At 42.5% G+C, this 14,404-nt stretch overlaps 1 protein-coding gene and 1 long non-coding RNA gene across 2 annotated transcripts; one reads left to right on the top strand and one right to left on the bottom strand.

Moving 5' to 3' along the window:
* The first annotated feature begins 966 nt into the window (after nucleotides 1-966).
* Nucleotides 967-2,850, top strand: LOC115546723 (putative nuclease HARBI1). The gene is made up of 3 exons (XM_030360423.1): nucleotides 967-1,156; nucleotides 1,315-1,910; nucleotides 2,025-2,850. Exons 1-3 carry the CDS (start codon nucleotides 967-969, stop codon nucleotides 2,265-2,267), a joined length of 1,029 nt encoding a protein of 342 aa, XP_030216283.1. The 3' UTR covers nucleotides 2,268-2,850.
* An 834-nt stretch (nucleotides 2,851-3,684) lies between these two features.
* LOC115547405 (uncharacterized) lies at nucleotides 3,685-4,472 on the bottom strand. Its single transcript, XR_003977358.1, has 2 exons — nucleotides 4,410-4,472; nucleotides 3,685-3,973 (listed from the first exon to the last, which is right to left on the bottom strand). It is a non-coding gene; the product is annotated as an uncharacterized LOC115547405 (long non-coding RNA).
* Between the last annotated feature and the right edge of the window lie 9,932 nt (nucleotides 4,473-14,404).

Below are 14,404 nucleotides of genomic sequence, written 5' to 3'. Positions count from 1 at the left end.
TATTTTAAGAATCTAAGCTACCCACACATAGACCCAATGAAGCAGGACCAAACATATAAGCCGTAAATACTATTCATAGCCACTAGGGGAGCAAGACCTTATTGAAGGCGGCTCCACTACAGAAGGCATCACCTGAAGAAGCCGAAGCCACCACGCCCACTAGGCCACGCCCACTTGACGGTCTCTTAACTGTGCACACTAGGACTGTGTCCCAATTCATAGGATGCATCCTTCGTAGACCGCGTCCTTCGAAGGATGCGGTCTACGTAGACCGCGAAGGACACTCCGAAGGCCGAAGAAATGGGACGGTCTAGCTTTCGGAGCATTTCCGGACAGCTGACCTGACCTGTTAGTAAACAGAAGTTATACCGGACAGCGCGAAAAAACAAAAAACAAAGAAACCCAATAAACCTACAAAGAAACCAACAAAAATGGAGCCAGAAATTTTATTTTTTATCTTTTATCTTTTATTGGAGGAGTTGGGGAATACTCACCGCCGGAGCCGACGGGGGATATATCTTCGGCTCCGAGCAAGAGACGACCACAGATTGGTAAAGCTGTGTTACCTTACTTTTAACCAGCAGTATTGTTAACATTATCGTGTTATATGGCTAGCGTAAATGTAAATGTCATTGAACTTTGACAATATAACTACATATTTAAAATAGTCTCAACCTTACATTAATATAAAAAAATGTTTCTGTCATTAATCAGCTAAATAAAGGTTGAGTAACTTAGATTGATATATAACTATTAACTATATATATATATATATATATATATATATATATATATATATATATATATATATATATATATATATATATATATATATATTGATATATAACTATTGCATAGATAGATAGATATATATTTAAGCATTATCTATCTAAACTCTCCACACTTAATATCCAGCTATTGTTCAACAGTTTTACTTCTGTTTCTTTCACTAAACAGCCCAGACCCATGTACTGCAGGATCAATCCGACGGTTCCTGTCCTGGACCGTTATTTTAATGGCCAGGACATCAAAACGGATTTCCGATTGGGCAGGGAGGCCCTGGCAGTGCTGCTGGACCTTCTCGGCCAGGAGAAGGTCCAGCACCATGGATGGGGTGCCACCTTTGAGACCCTGGTGTTTCTATTCTGGCTGGCTAGTGGGACATCATACAGGGTGGTCTCCAGAGTGTTCGGGATGCCTCGTTCCACTGTCCACCGTATCGTCCACAGGGTCACTGAGGAGGTGGTGGCCATTCGCAACAAAGTATATTTATATTTATTTTATCACTAATTTCCTCTATCTTTGACTCTTGAGTTGCTGTAACAAGTAAATGTCCTGTGTGGGATAATAAAGTTGATCTTATCCTATCCTATCTTAAGGTCATCCACCTCCCGAAGACCCCTGAAGACCTGGTGGCAGTGACCAATGGGTTTGCAGGGCTGGCAAGACACCGCGCTTTTGGGAAAGCAGCGGGAGCAATCGACGGCTGCCATGTCCGTATCAAGCCACCGAGCGGCCCTGATGGTCACTGCTACAGGAACGGGAAACTGTTTTCCTCCATAATTCTGCAGGCTGTTTGTGACCATCAGGGCCGCTTCCTTGATACGTACGTGGGCTGGCCTGGGTCAGTCCATGACTCCAGAGTCCTCCGCCACAGCCCACTGTATAGGTCACTCTACCCTCCTCCAGGGCACTTCATCCTTGCAGACGGCGGGTACCCTTGCCTCCAACACCCACTACCCCTCATCACTCCCTACAAGAGGCCAGTGCGAGGTGTGGGAGCCCAGCGCTTCAACTGGCATCATTCCAGGGCACGCTCCATTATAGAGCGTGCTTTTGGAATGATGAAGACCAGGTTCAGGGCCATCTTCCTGCAAGCGCTGGAGGTGCACCACACCTTCGTACCTCACGTAAGTAATCACTCAACAGGATTTTTTAGAATACTAAGAGTAAATCAAAAAAACATTTATTATTTTCTCAGGAGGTATATATCATTTTTTCATTTATTTTCTTTACCATTTCAGGTCATAACAGCATGTGCCATCCTCCACAACATCTGCCTTGGGGCCGATGACATCATGGCCCCAGAGGAGGAGCCTGAGGACGATGTAGAGGAGGATGAGGGGGGCGATGGTTTGGAGGCAGTCAGTTGTGCTCCCTGGCGGGACCAGCTGTCTGCAGAGGTGTCTGCCCTGGAGGAGGCCCCCCCTGACCACCAATATATACAGGCAAGTAATATAATTGAAAAGCTATTTCTATTTATTTAAAATGTTTTGTAGAATAGTTTTACCCGTTCAAATAATTTGTGGCAAGATTTCTTTTGTCAAAATAAGGTTGTGTAGTATTTAGTATGCACTCTTATTCTTGCCCTTTTCCAAATATATTTTAGTGACATGGCAGCCGTCGATTGAGTCAGCCCTGCAAACCCATTCGGTGCGGTGGACAGTGGAGAGAGGCATATCCAGCACACTCTGGAGACCACCCCTGGATGTCCCACTGACAGGAGAGACACCAGAGTCTTTAATGTGGCAGCCCATCCGGGTCCAGCAGCACCACCAGGGGCTCCCTGCTCTGCTGAATCATTATGTTTTTGTATATAGTAGTTTTCCAAGTATATAGTATATATATATATAAGTTTATATAGTAGTTTTATAATAATTGTTGTAAATAGTCACATGAATGTTTTGTTGTAAATAGTTTTATTGTTTTATACATGTTTTATAAGTTTTATACAAATAAATTAGTTAATAATAAATATTTAATAAAAAAGTTAGTTAATAAATAGTTAAATAAGTTAAATAATAAATAGTAAAATAAGTTAAATAATAATAATAAACAATGTTAACAGAACTGAAATTATTTGTCAGCAATACGCTCCAAAATTGAAAAAAAACGGTCCATTCTCTCCCTGCTCTCCTGGGCTCTTCTCTCCTCTGCCTCCCTGTTCAGCCTCATGTCCTCTTTGATCAATTCAAACATTTCGCCCTCTCTGTCCCTCTTTCTGGACTTCCTCCTGGACCTGCTCTCCTCCTCATCCTTCTCCTCCACCTCCAAATCCACCACTGCCGTACTTGGCCCTGGTGTGTCCTCAGGGATGGAGGCAATTAGGACAGGGGGGTTGGTGGAATGCCTCTGTCCCAATACCTCATCCATGAGGACAAACCAGGGCCAAGTGGCAGCAGTGGGTTTCCCACCTACCCCCTCTCCTGACCCTGGATACTTGCAATCCTAAGGCAGAGGAAATCAATCATGGCAGTTAACAACAACAGCAGTATCAAAACAAAGTTCAGCAAAAGTGTTTATTAACTTGCATGGTTAAAACAAATAATGTATATTTAAAATGACCTGTACATACTTTATATATTTTTTTTAAATTATCCCATTTTTTCTTTGCCTGCAGGGGAGTCACATACCCCTGCAGGCCTATTTTCTCCAGAATTGTCCTAAACACAGAGAGATTATTAATCAGAGAAAACAAGAGACACATTTATCAATCATGTTAATAGCCCATGTTAACAATAGGCCATTTATAATATGTACATTTGACCATCTTGTAAAGGTTACATTTAAATTAGCCCTCATCCTATATGAAGCCCATAATAATAAGACAACCAGTAGATGTCAAAACACCCTTTTTCTTTGTGTGTTTTTCGAGTGCTGTCTAGTACTGATGCGAGCTGTGACTTTTTTTTGTCTTTCTTTAATAACCCAAAATAGGACATCGTAGTAAACGATTTCTGTGGATGTTGTATCTGTCCTGCTTTTCAATGAGGGCTAATTTAACTAACCTTTACAAGATGGTCAAATGTAGATATACAAATGGCCTATAATAATTTTTATAAACTAACTTACGATATAAATAAACGATTGTTTCCTTACCCCCAAGCCACACTCGCCGAATGTTTCACCCCGGTGAAGAGCTCGTCGTTCTCCCCCCTGAGTTTGATCAATTGAGCAGTATGCTCCTTGCTCCCTAAAGCAAAACCAAATGTTAGAATTTGTTTTACTTTACACTAACAAACAAAAGCAGCTTAAATAGCAAAATAACCAAGTTAGCTGTGTAATCAATCCCAACGTCTGTAACGTTACGGTCTGAAAACCAGGGTCCACAACCTGTGTTCGCGCTGGTCCATTTATCTAACGTTACAGAATAGCAAATTATCTATATAATCGCCCCAATTTCGGTAAATAAAACCATTTTGACCGCTTAAATTTAAAACTATAGGGCTTAACGGGTGTTCTTAGTTACCGTTACAGCTTCACTAACTGTAACGTTACCTTACTTATATTGCCTATTACTTTAATGAAATAAGTTTTAAGGATAACTTATTTGTGTTTTTAACGATACAAATTAGTATTTTAACATTTGTATCGTTAAATACTCGAGTGACTGGAAACCAAATACTTACATTTAAATGAAAAAGTCAAATCCACATTCTCTGCCATTGTTGTTTTATTTTTTGGATTGAATGCGCAATGAATCTTGGGAGGGATACGTTGGGCCGTGAAGGATCTTGGGATACGTTGGGCCGCGAAGGATACAGCCGATGCATCCTTAAAATCCGGGAAAAGAAGGCTGCATTCGTAGGCCGCATTTGAAGGACCCTTGGAATTGGGACAGCACTTGGCGCGTCGCTGTGACGCAATCGGCGTCGACGCATCCTTCGAAGGATGCGTCCCCTGAATTGGGACACAGCCTAGGTGAAGGGGCCAGAGATTTTCAGCGACACCCGCGAAGGGTCACGGGCCTCTGCCCGTGGCCCATAGTAGCCAGAGTTATTATCTCTCACACGTGTTCTACACGATTCCTAGACTTTCGTTCCATAGCCAGTTACCATGCCGAAACATGCAGACTTTAACAATAAACTGAGTTAAAAGCAATCCCGGATTTTGAACCTTTCCTTGAAGAAATACGTAATACGGCCAATGTCCGGCTATAGCCGGCTAACGTGAACACTGATGCCGGCCCAAACGGCCCACGAGAGGCCGCAGCCCTTCTGGCATCTGCCCGAATGCCAGACCGTCCAGTCCGTCACTGCGTGGGACAATCGGTTCACTTGCATGGGCCCTTCACAACTCCCGGAATTATATTTATATTTGTTACGTATTTTAAGCTCATAAGCTGCCCCCACATAGCCACTAGGAAGCAGGATCGAACACACAAGCTGCATTACCCTCACATAGCCACTAGGAAGCAGGATCGAACACACATGCTGCATTACCCTCACTACCCCTGCACTGAAACCACGGTCTGCGGGAATACTCGATTCTGATTGGCTGCAGGGTGTGCATTAACTCCTGATATACGGACACCTGGACAAGTAGTTCCGTCAAATAGGCCTATCTCACAACTTCCTGGTTCGGCGTTCGATTTTGCCTTCACCGGGTAAAGGGACTTCCGGTCGAGTAGTCCATGATATTTGACAATGGCGCAGTCAAAAACAAAAGCTTCTGTTGTGTACCTCTATGCGCCAATTCAAAACAAAAACAACCGTATTTACATTTCCACGACTTCCCAACTAATACCCAATACAGCAGTGGGTCAGGGCGATCATACGGGATGAAGGAGTTAATTTCGTAATTCAGAAGGGGAGTACACTGGTCTGTAGTCGGCATTTCTCAGCGGCTGATTATGACGACGGGAGTGCTACAGCCCCGAATAAAACACCCATGTATAAACGGGTGTCAGCTCGAAAAGCTGAAGGAGAGGACAAAACACAAACGGACCGGAGAGGTACCGGGGAACATGACTACGCGACACACCCCCCTGCCGGTAAGTAGATGTGCGCTAACTAGCTGTTATGTCTGTTATTTGTGTTCAACACTTCTTGGGCTATTGTATACTTTTGCCAAACACGGCATGGTTAACGTTAAAACATTCAATCACCATCAGACATACTGTTAAACTGGGGTTGCATATTAATGCAGATTCAGATTCAGCTTTATTGGCCAGGTTTGCAAACAAACGAGGAATTTGACTTTGGTTTTGCTCTCTATGTACAACACTCAACATTTAACCTCTTGTTAATATATAAAAAAGAAAAACAGAAAACAGTACAAATAAATAAATAATAATATAAATAAATTGTTAAGTATACAGAATAACAATACAATAAAAATAAAGCGTGAATACTAATGAATGGTAATGAAGACTGATTTGTCTTCTTTTTTTGTAGATTCACTGGATGATGCCCTGGAGTATATTGCTGAGCTGGAGGCAAGGCTGCAAGAAATGTCCATGGGGCCACAAACTGTCCTCAACAGATTTTGTGTGTCTGATCAAATATTACACTCGGTTTCCATCTCAAGAAGTGTTTCAAGTGTTTTGGGAGTCTGTTTGCCCCTCAACACAATATATTGTTTATTGGAGCAAAGCACAGAGGATTGGACAAGAGGCGATTCCAACACCAAGCCCTTCAAGGAAGATTCCAGTCATTGATGAGTTTTTCATCTACTGTTGTAGAGTAGCAACTGGCCTTAAAGAACAGGTCATTGCTGACATCTTCCAGGTCAGCACAGCTGAGAGGGTACCAATTCCAAGCTGGATATTCCCTCTAGGATGTGGGACATCAAAGGGCAAGGGTGAATCTCACTCAGCTTTGCTCCAGACACCAAGATGTGTTGTTCTGGTAGGGGCCCTAGAGGAAACGTCAAATAAAAATGGACTGTTTTTTTTTTTATTGTAGTGATAACAGATATATTCTAATATGCATCTTGTCATAATGAGCAAGTTTAACAGAGTGCAAATTGCAAAACAAATGTCCTACCAGCATACGCTCTGTAGAGTGTGGACTTGACTCTTCCCCACCGACTTGGGTTTCTTCACCACCAGGTCACTCACAGCCTCTGGATGGATTCCCTGAAACGAACAACAAAAAATTTAGTCATTCAGGAAATGCTCATATACTCTAGATAAATACTGAAGTGTATGATTTGAACAGAGGACACGACAGCACTGGTGTGTTCGAGGTTGATGCCACACCTGTGGTTGACTGGTACAGACCAGGGAAGGTGGAACCACATCAAGGCCCAGCTGCACATAATGCGCTGTCTGGAAGAGCAGAGCGGTTATATGGCTACAGAAGCCTTTGCCCGCAGCACAGCTACAGCTGTGTTCTGAGAGACCCAGTTGTCCAACAGCCTCCAGGGTGATCTGTGAACACCATAATAATTGAGTTACTGAACTTAGTAGGTAGGACCTTGATATAAGGCCATTGGAAACTGGCAAGGAGTCTGCAACAGCAGAAAAGCCATGTACAGTTCCATGCAAAACTCTTGGGCCACCATTACATCTGTTGTTTTAGCAATGTTATAACATGAACTAGCCTAGATGTTTGTCCTTTTAATGTACTGAACACATTTCCTTTATTTACGGCTTGTGCCTTAATGAAGAGGCAGAAAAAAACATAGGTCTGTACAGCCACAACATTGCAGCAAGCTAGGTGGGCCAAGTCTTAAGCACGCTACTGTACTGTTTGTAAGAAAGAACAATGAAAATTATCTGAACTTCAGAAGAAGAGGAAAACTGCAACTGAGTTAGGGCCAACGGGCGCCAACTCAGCAGAAACCTGTAGTATGTGGGGCTCCTCATTCCTCCTCATCGAGCGGTTGCATCTACCTCTCACTACCACCTTTCCATCAATTATATTTGACACTGAGCATATACATAATGTTAATAATATGTCGCTGATCGGACAAAAACGGGTCAGCAAATAACTAGCTAAACCTATCCTGGTTAACCTAATGCTAAAATGCTAATGCTACACACGGAGACTTCATAGCCACCATGGCTAATTATATTCATAATATTATAGTCTACACATAACAAATATGATCATTTTACACACATTTCACACACAGACAATATTTCTGACGATTTATATGGATCGTACATGGTTTGCTTGTCATCACAAAACATGAATGAGCAAGGCCATTGAGTAGCCTACTGACAACAAAACACCTTGGACCACTTACCTTGATAATTGTGTACGAACTCCTCCACAAAAAACTTGTACCCCTTTCTCAGCCTGGACTGTGGTGTTAATGAGTGTGACTCCACAATCTTCGAATCGCAATTTGGGAAAACCAACCAGGGAAGTGGCGAAGAAACAATCAATTTTTGCATTGACGGCAACACAAAAATGACTTCGCCGGAAGAATGTTTACCCGGTGTGACGTCATTTCCGATTTTTGTGAGATAGGCCTATTGTCTGTTTACCGTTCTCAATTAATGCGCTAGCTGGCGTATGTCTAAAATTAGTAACCATAGCAACGGGACCGCAGTCAAAGCCGTTTACAATTTATTGCAACACCGCAACAAAGTAACAATGAGTGATTTCACTAGGATGACTGGGATGCAGCAGAAGAAAAATAAATGGAAAAGAAGAAAAGAAAGCAACGGCACAAGGAGTTAACACCGGGAGAATTAAATCAAATAGAAGATGACAAAGATGAGATCAACACCAAAAACAAATAAAAAATGGGCAGTTAATATACTGAGAGACTTTCTTGAACAAAAACGAATGGACTCCAACTTCGTAAACTACACCTCTGATGCTCTTAATGAGACTCTGCGGGAGTTTTATGCCGCTGTCCAGTCCACCAAGACAGGAGGGGAGTACAGCATAGCCAGCCTAAGGAGTCTGAGAGCCGGAATTAAGCGTTATATAGTTGGCTTCAATATTATAACTGACACCAGATTCAGGACCAGCAATGCCGTGATTAAATCTGTACTTAAACGGTACAGGAAAAGTGGTATAGATACCAGCCGCCAACATCCCTGTATCTCCAAGTCGGACCTCGAACTTATTAAATATTCAACTGCACTGTCTCCTGATTCGCCCTTCGGCCTGGTCAGAAAAGTCTGGTTCAACATCCAAATATGTTTGGCTCGGCGTGGCAGGGAGGGAACCCGGGAGCTATCCATGTCATCTTTCATCCTCCAGAGAGACGAGGATGGGGTTGAATATGTCAGCCTGGCGCACAATCCTCAAAGCAAGAATCACAAAGACCCGAATTAACCTGAAAAGGTTCATTCGGTTTGCCAGGCCTGAGGATCCGCTGTGTCCGGTGGAAAGTTTCAAAAAATATATTGCAAATTGTCCATCAGATGCCAAATCGTTCTACCTCCACCCAAAGCGCACCCTGGCCTCCGGCGTGTGGTACGCCCGGGAGCCGATGGGTGTCCACTACCTCGGGAACATGTTAAAAAGGATCAGCGAAGAGGTGATTATGGCTATAATTTTGTATTAGGCCATAGCTACTAAATAGTTTCCCTCCATCCCCATAATATAATAAACATCCCGTCATTCTATATTTCAGGTGGGTCTTTCACAGATCTACACAAACCACAGCCTCCGAAGCACCGCTGTAGGTCAGTTCTCAGACGCCGGCCTGGAGAGTCGTCAAATAATGTCGGTGACAGCCTGGCCATCAATGCGAGAGCAGCCTGCGTGCTTACTGGGCCCCGTCAGTGCAGGAGAGATGAGAATGGAGCCACGTCTTGTCATCAAATGTCCCGAGAAACAGTGCCCATGCTGTCAAACACCCTCCTTCACAGGCCGCTATGCCGGACCTGCCTATAACGCTATCAAATTTCACCATAAATGGAAAAGTCAAATTTAATTTAAAATAAAACGGCTAGTCTGTAACACATAGGGCCCAGTTTTAAGTTGATTAAGCCCCCGTTAATTAGGCCTACGTTTTTTTCTATTTAGGCCTATGTGATTTCCAGGTTATTAATGTTAATTGTTGACATGTTTCTTTTAAATAAAAACGTACTACCTATGGTTTTTAATTATTTAAAACGACATTGTTTGACAGCCATGACTACAACATGAAAAAGCACGATATGCCTACATCCAGTCAGCATGAAAAATGGCATGAATTATGATTGCAAGCCTCAAGAAAGTCGTAGCTATAATGGTCCGTCCTAATTACTGGAGGAGTGAACAACGTTTCAACGGGCGTGTTATGGTGGTTCCGGGTATTAGTCAGACCCTCAGGCGTAACCAGGGAAACAAAACAAAGCTGAGCGGACTATAATACCTCCCGCTACCTCCCGTTCTAAAGTCGTAGCTATGGTCCGTCCTAATTACTGGAGGAGTGAACAACGTTTCCGTTGCATGAGAACCTAACGGGCGTGTAATTGTGGTTCCGGGTATTAGTCAGACCCTCAGGCGTAACCAGGGAAACAAAGTTATATATTGTGGAAAACGTTATTTTTGGATTGTTAAACGCATGAAAATATAAATTGATGTCCTTAATTGGGTCAACGTTGTCAAGTGACCGTGGTATAAGCGGGTTAATTCCCTTCGAGGTGTCCATTATCAGGAATTAATGGACTTCGCGGAGGCAACCGTACTCCGCTTCGCGTCGGACGGTTCACGCCTCCACGTCGTCCATTAATTCCTGATAATGGACACCTCGTCGGGCATTATCCCTTACATAGCCACTAGGAAGCAGGATCGAACACATAAGCTGCAATAACTACTCCAGCCACAGGTGGCAGCACCTTTAGATAGGTGAGGAAAGCGGAGCCAATACGTCACACCGGCCACGCCTACTTCAGATAGGCCACGCCCACTCCAGCGCGGCAGTGAGATTGGAGTTCAGACCTGATGAGGCGTAAATACCAACACAAATTAGATATTTCCTGAGGGGTAACTAATACCAAAAATTGTATTAAAAGTGATCACATAATCTAGGGTTAATAATCGGCAATACTTACATTAGAATAAATAAGTAGGATAAAGTGTTATCCATAATCCATCCTGAGTGTGATGGTTAATCTACATGTTACGTTTTTCTTTATGAATTTAGGTTTTGTATATAATTCCGTGTATGTTCTTGTCAACCGTCATTCTGCAGGGTTGTTTAAAATGTAAACTCCTATTTTATGTTGGTGTGGGTCTGTTTTCTTGATCCCCAGGGGAGCGCAGAAGTGCATGTGATAAGGAACGGCCTCAACCCTTTATGGGTTGTTTATGACATCTTAGGGAACTTCAATCAATAGATTACCATCTGGTTAACAAAAGCGTTTGGTTTGACAGCTGCCCTCAATAAGCCAATCTCAGTGTGTAAGAACTCCTGACCACTCAGTGGACTTCTCTCTGCGGACCTTTAGTGAATGAAGGGAGACGCAGGGAGAACTCCAATCGGAGACCTCAGATTATTGTATAGTAGGGGAGAGGCGGGTCGATTGAAACACTTTTCAGTTAAACGTCTTTTTCAAAGATGACGTTACGCATACAAATAATTTTAACATGTGATCAACAACTCACAGGTGTGTTCTCTTAGTTAGAGGTGAAATTTAATACATATGTTGGATGATCGAGCTGTTTTTTTAACTTTGAACGTTAGTAGACATTTGTTTCAAACGCCCCGCCTAGTCCGGACGTTTGAAACACACGTGCGGGACGAAACAGCATATTTTAAAAATAAACTATTGTCCTTACTCTTGTTTTTATGCAACATACCAGACAACATACTAGTGTACTCGTCATTGCTAAAATTGCACATAATTTCGCATAATATAAATAGGTCAAGATATATTTGTGGCCGGTGCGTAATTGTCAAGATGCACATTTAAATTCAAACTCACCTTTCTTCTTTTGGACGACTAAATTTGCATTAAATGTACTTATTTCCCTGACCTAAGTCATGTTTAGGGATACACAGTTGAACATCCTTTTATTTATTTTAAACAAAAACTAACAGGTCAACATAAATCACGAGACCTTTTACAGCTGAAAGGAATCCAAGCGCCGCACAGGGTTAATTTATTTTCGACGCGCTCAGCCCGGCGCACAGAAGCATCCGGAGTCTCTGTGGACAGATAAGTGGCTAAACTTATTCGATCTGATAAATATTGTGTAATTGTCTGCACATTTCCATGAACATTATGTTGAAATCATAATAACCAGAACTTTGACGCTCTATGTTCCCCGCAATCTAAAAAATAAAAGACGATAGGCTAAGTACCAGCAGTGCACTTCACCAAGCCAGACTGTTGCTGTGGGCTTGAACAAAGTCACGAGGTGAATTTATGAAGCACACGTTATGCAAGGACTAATACTTTTCCCGTAAAGAAATCAAACGGTGATTGAAAAACAAATACAATTGTTATCTTTAGTAGCTGTGTGTGGGCCTATATGTGTTGTTTACTGTGTTTACAGTGGGCTTTTAGCCTAAATAATTTCGCTGGTATTGATTTAGTCAAACTTATACCTCATACCGTGTACTTAGTCAAGTGTGTGTGTGTGTGTGTGTGTGTGTGTGTGTGTGTGTGTGTGTGTGTGTGTGTGTGTGTGTGTGTGTGCTCTTGTTTTTGCGACCATGTTAAGACTCGCGGTTGTAAAAATACCTTCCATATTAGGACTTGAAGACAAAGTTGGGACCTAGACCATGGTCCTAAGAAGGAAAAGCTGTTGGGGGGGGGGGTTGTAATGACATGCTTATATGTCTGTAGGAACTAGGTAATGAAAATGTAGAAGTCTTCAGAATCTTGTGTTTTTGTCAAAGTGTGTGTGTAGGGGTTGATTCCTGGTTGACTCCAAAGTGGAGACCCCAAAATGGGGACCCCTCTGGTCATTTAGTGGTACTGCAGTGTGTATGAAATTCTGAAACCACACCCATTCCACGCCCATCCTCTATGCCACTCCCAAGTCTCAAGAAGTGTTGTCTTTGGAGGTAAATAGGCAATACAATACAAATACAACAAAATATAATTCTAGTACTTTTTGGGTACTCCAACTCAGTTGCCATCAACCATGTCTCCCTCCTACTGTTTCCTGTGCCTACAACTGTTTTAGAATAAAAGTCCTTGCTACAATAATTCACTATTAAATAGCCTTATTAAACTGTTTAAACTCATCATGTGTATTTCTGCATCCCTTCTCACTGACGGCAGTTCGCGCCTTTAGTAACACACAAACTGGTGTATGGTCCAAAGATAGACTAGCACTGACGACCCAACCCCCCACTGCTGTAACACGTGATCGTAATTCGCGCCTTCATTTAAACACAAACAGGTGTATGGTCCTAAGATAAACCTTAATGTACCCCTCCCCCAATTTCAACCTGGCAAGTTCGCGGGATATCTCCTCACCTAATGCAAAAGTTTGGATAACAAGACTTGGATGGATGGTCAAGACTTGGATGGATGTATGAATGCATGCAGGTAAGAAAAATGTTCACCAAAGCCATTTCTGTATAACTCTCCACAGCTATTTTGCTAAAATGTGTACAGTGTTTGACGTGTAAAGCATTATTTCATACGTTTTTAATCGAGTAGAACTTAACATTTTAGGGAGGCTAGTCATTGTTACTGAAAATCGCTAAGAAAAGTTAGTTGCTGGATTTGATCATAGCTTTGCTGCTTTGCGTATTTTACCCGACAAGACGGTTTTAATAAAGTGGAGGTTTCATGCTTTTTACAGTTTTATTAGGTAAATGTTTGTCGTGGAGCGTTCGATTATCTCGGCGTCTTCAACTTGCTTTTGCACTATTGGAACTGTTGGGAAAAATAACCTGCTGAGTACATCACATGTACATTACAAATATAGCAAACTCCTACCCTAGCCTGATGAGCACATCACATGGCAGTCACATTACAATATAGTCAACTTTTAACACATAACACAAACATGATAATATAGTCAGGTCAAGGCCAGAGCCAAGGCCCCATTTCCCAAGCAGGCAAATGGTAGACACTCAGACAATGCACCAGTCATCCTCAAGAACGTGAGAGCCACATTAAATTATCACACAGGAGACACTTCGGGGGGGGCGCTCCCCCATTTTAATTTACCACACAGGAGACATTTCGAAGCTCTCCCAGGGCCTGGGAGCCAAGGCCAAGCAAAAACACACAGAACCACACACACCTCAAACGCACACACTTCCTCGAGAGGAGGATACAGCATAAAACTGTATCACACAGGGACTCTGGATCTTCTTCTGAAGCAGACCTTCCACGGAGGCGAAGCTCTGGACGAACCATCAGCGCTGATTAGGGACTTAGACATATTCGATTTCTCACGCTTTATGACTCTGTATAACCGTTGCCTATTTACTTAATAAATCCAAGGTCCTCGTGCCGACAGACTTTATTACGTCTCCGTCTCATTTTATCTGGTCCAGTAACTAGACAGACCGTTTTCCCCTCAGAACATTCTGGCATAATAAAGAAGTCATTTTAAGTAGCATTACCGCTTAATTACATCTTGCACGCGCGATCCTGATGGCTTTGCCCACTTGCATGCAAACGTCATATAATTTTCTTTAACAACATAGCCTTGAATGATTATAAGCTCAAGACTAGTAGGCCTAGCCAAAACGGATGAACTAGTTCGAGTTGATTAATAGTATTTGCACGTTTTTGTTACAGAGAAGCCATGGAGTC

Source organism: Gadus morhua, chromosome 7 (assembly GCF_902167405.1).
Source record: "Gadus morhua chromosome 7, gadMor3.0, whole genome shotgun sequence".
NCBI classification, from domain to species: Eukaryota; Metazoa; Chordata; class Actinopteri; order Gadiformes; family Gadidae; genus Gadus; species Gadus morhua.
This window is presented reverse-complemented; position numbering and strand designations above follow the sequence as displayed.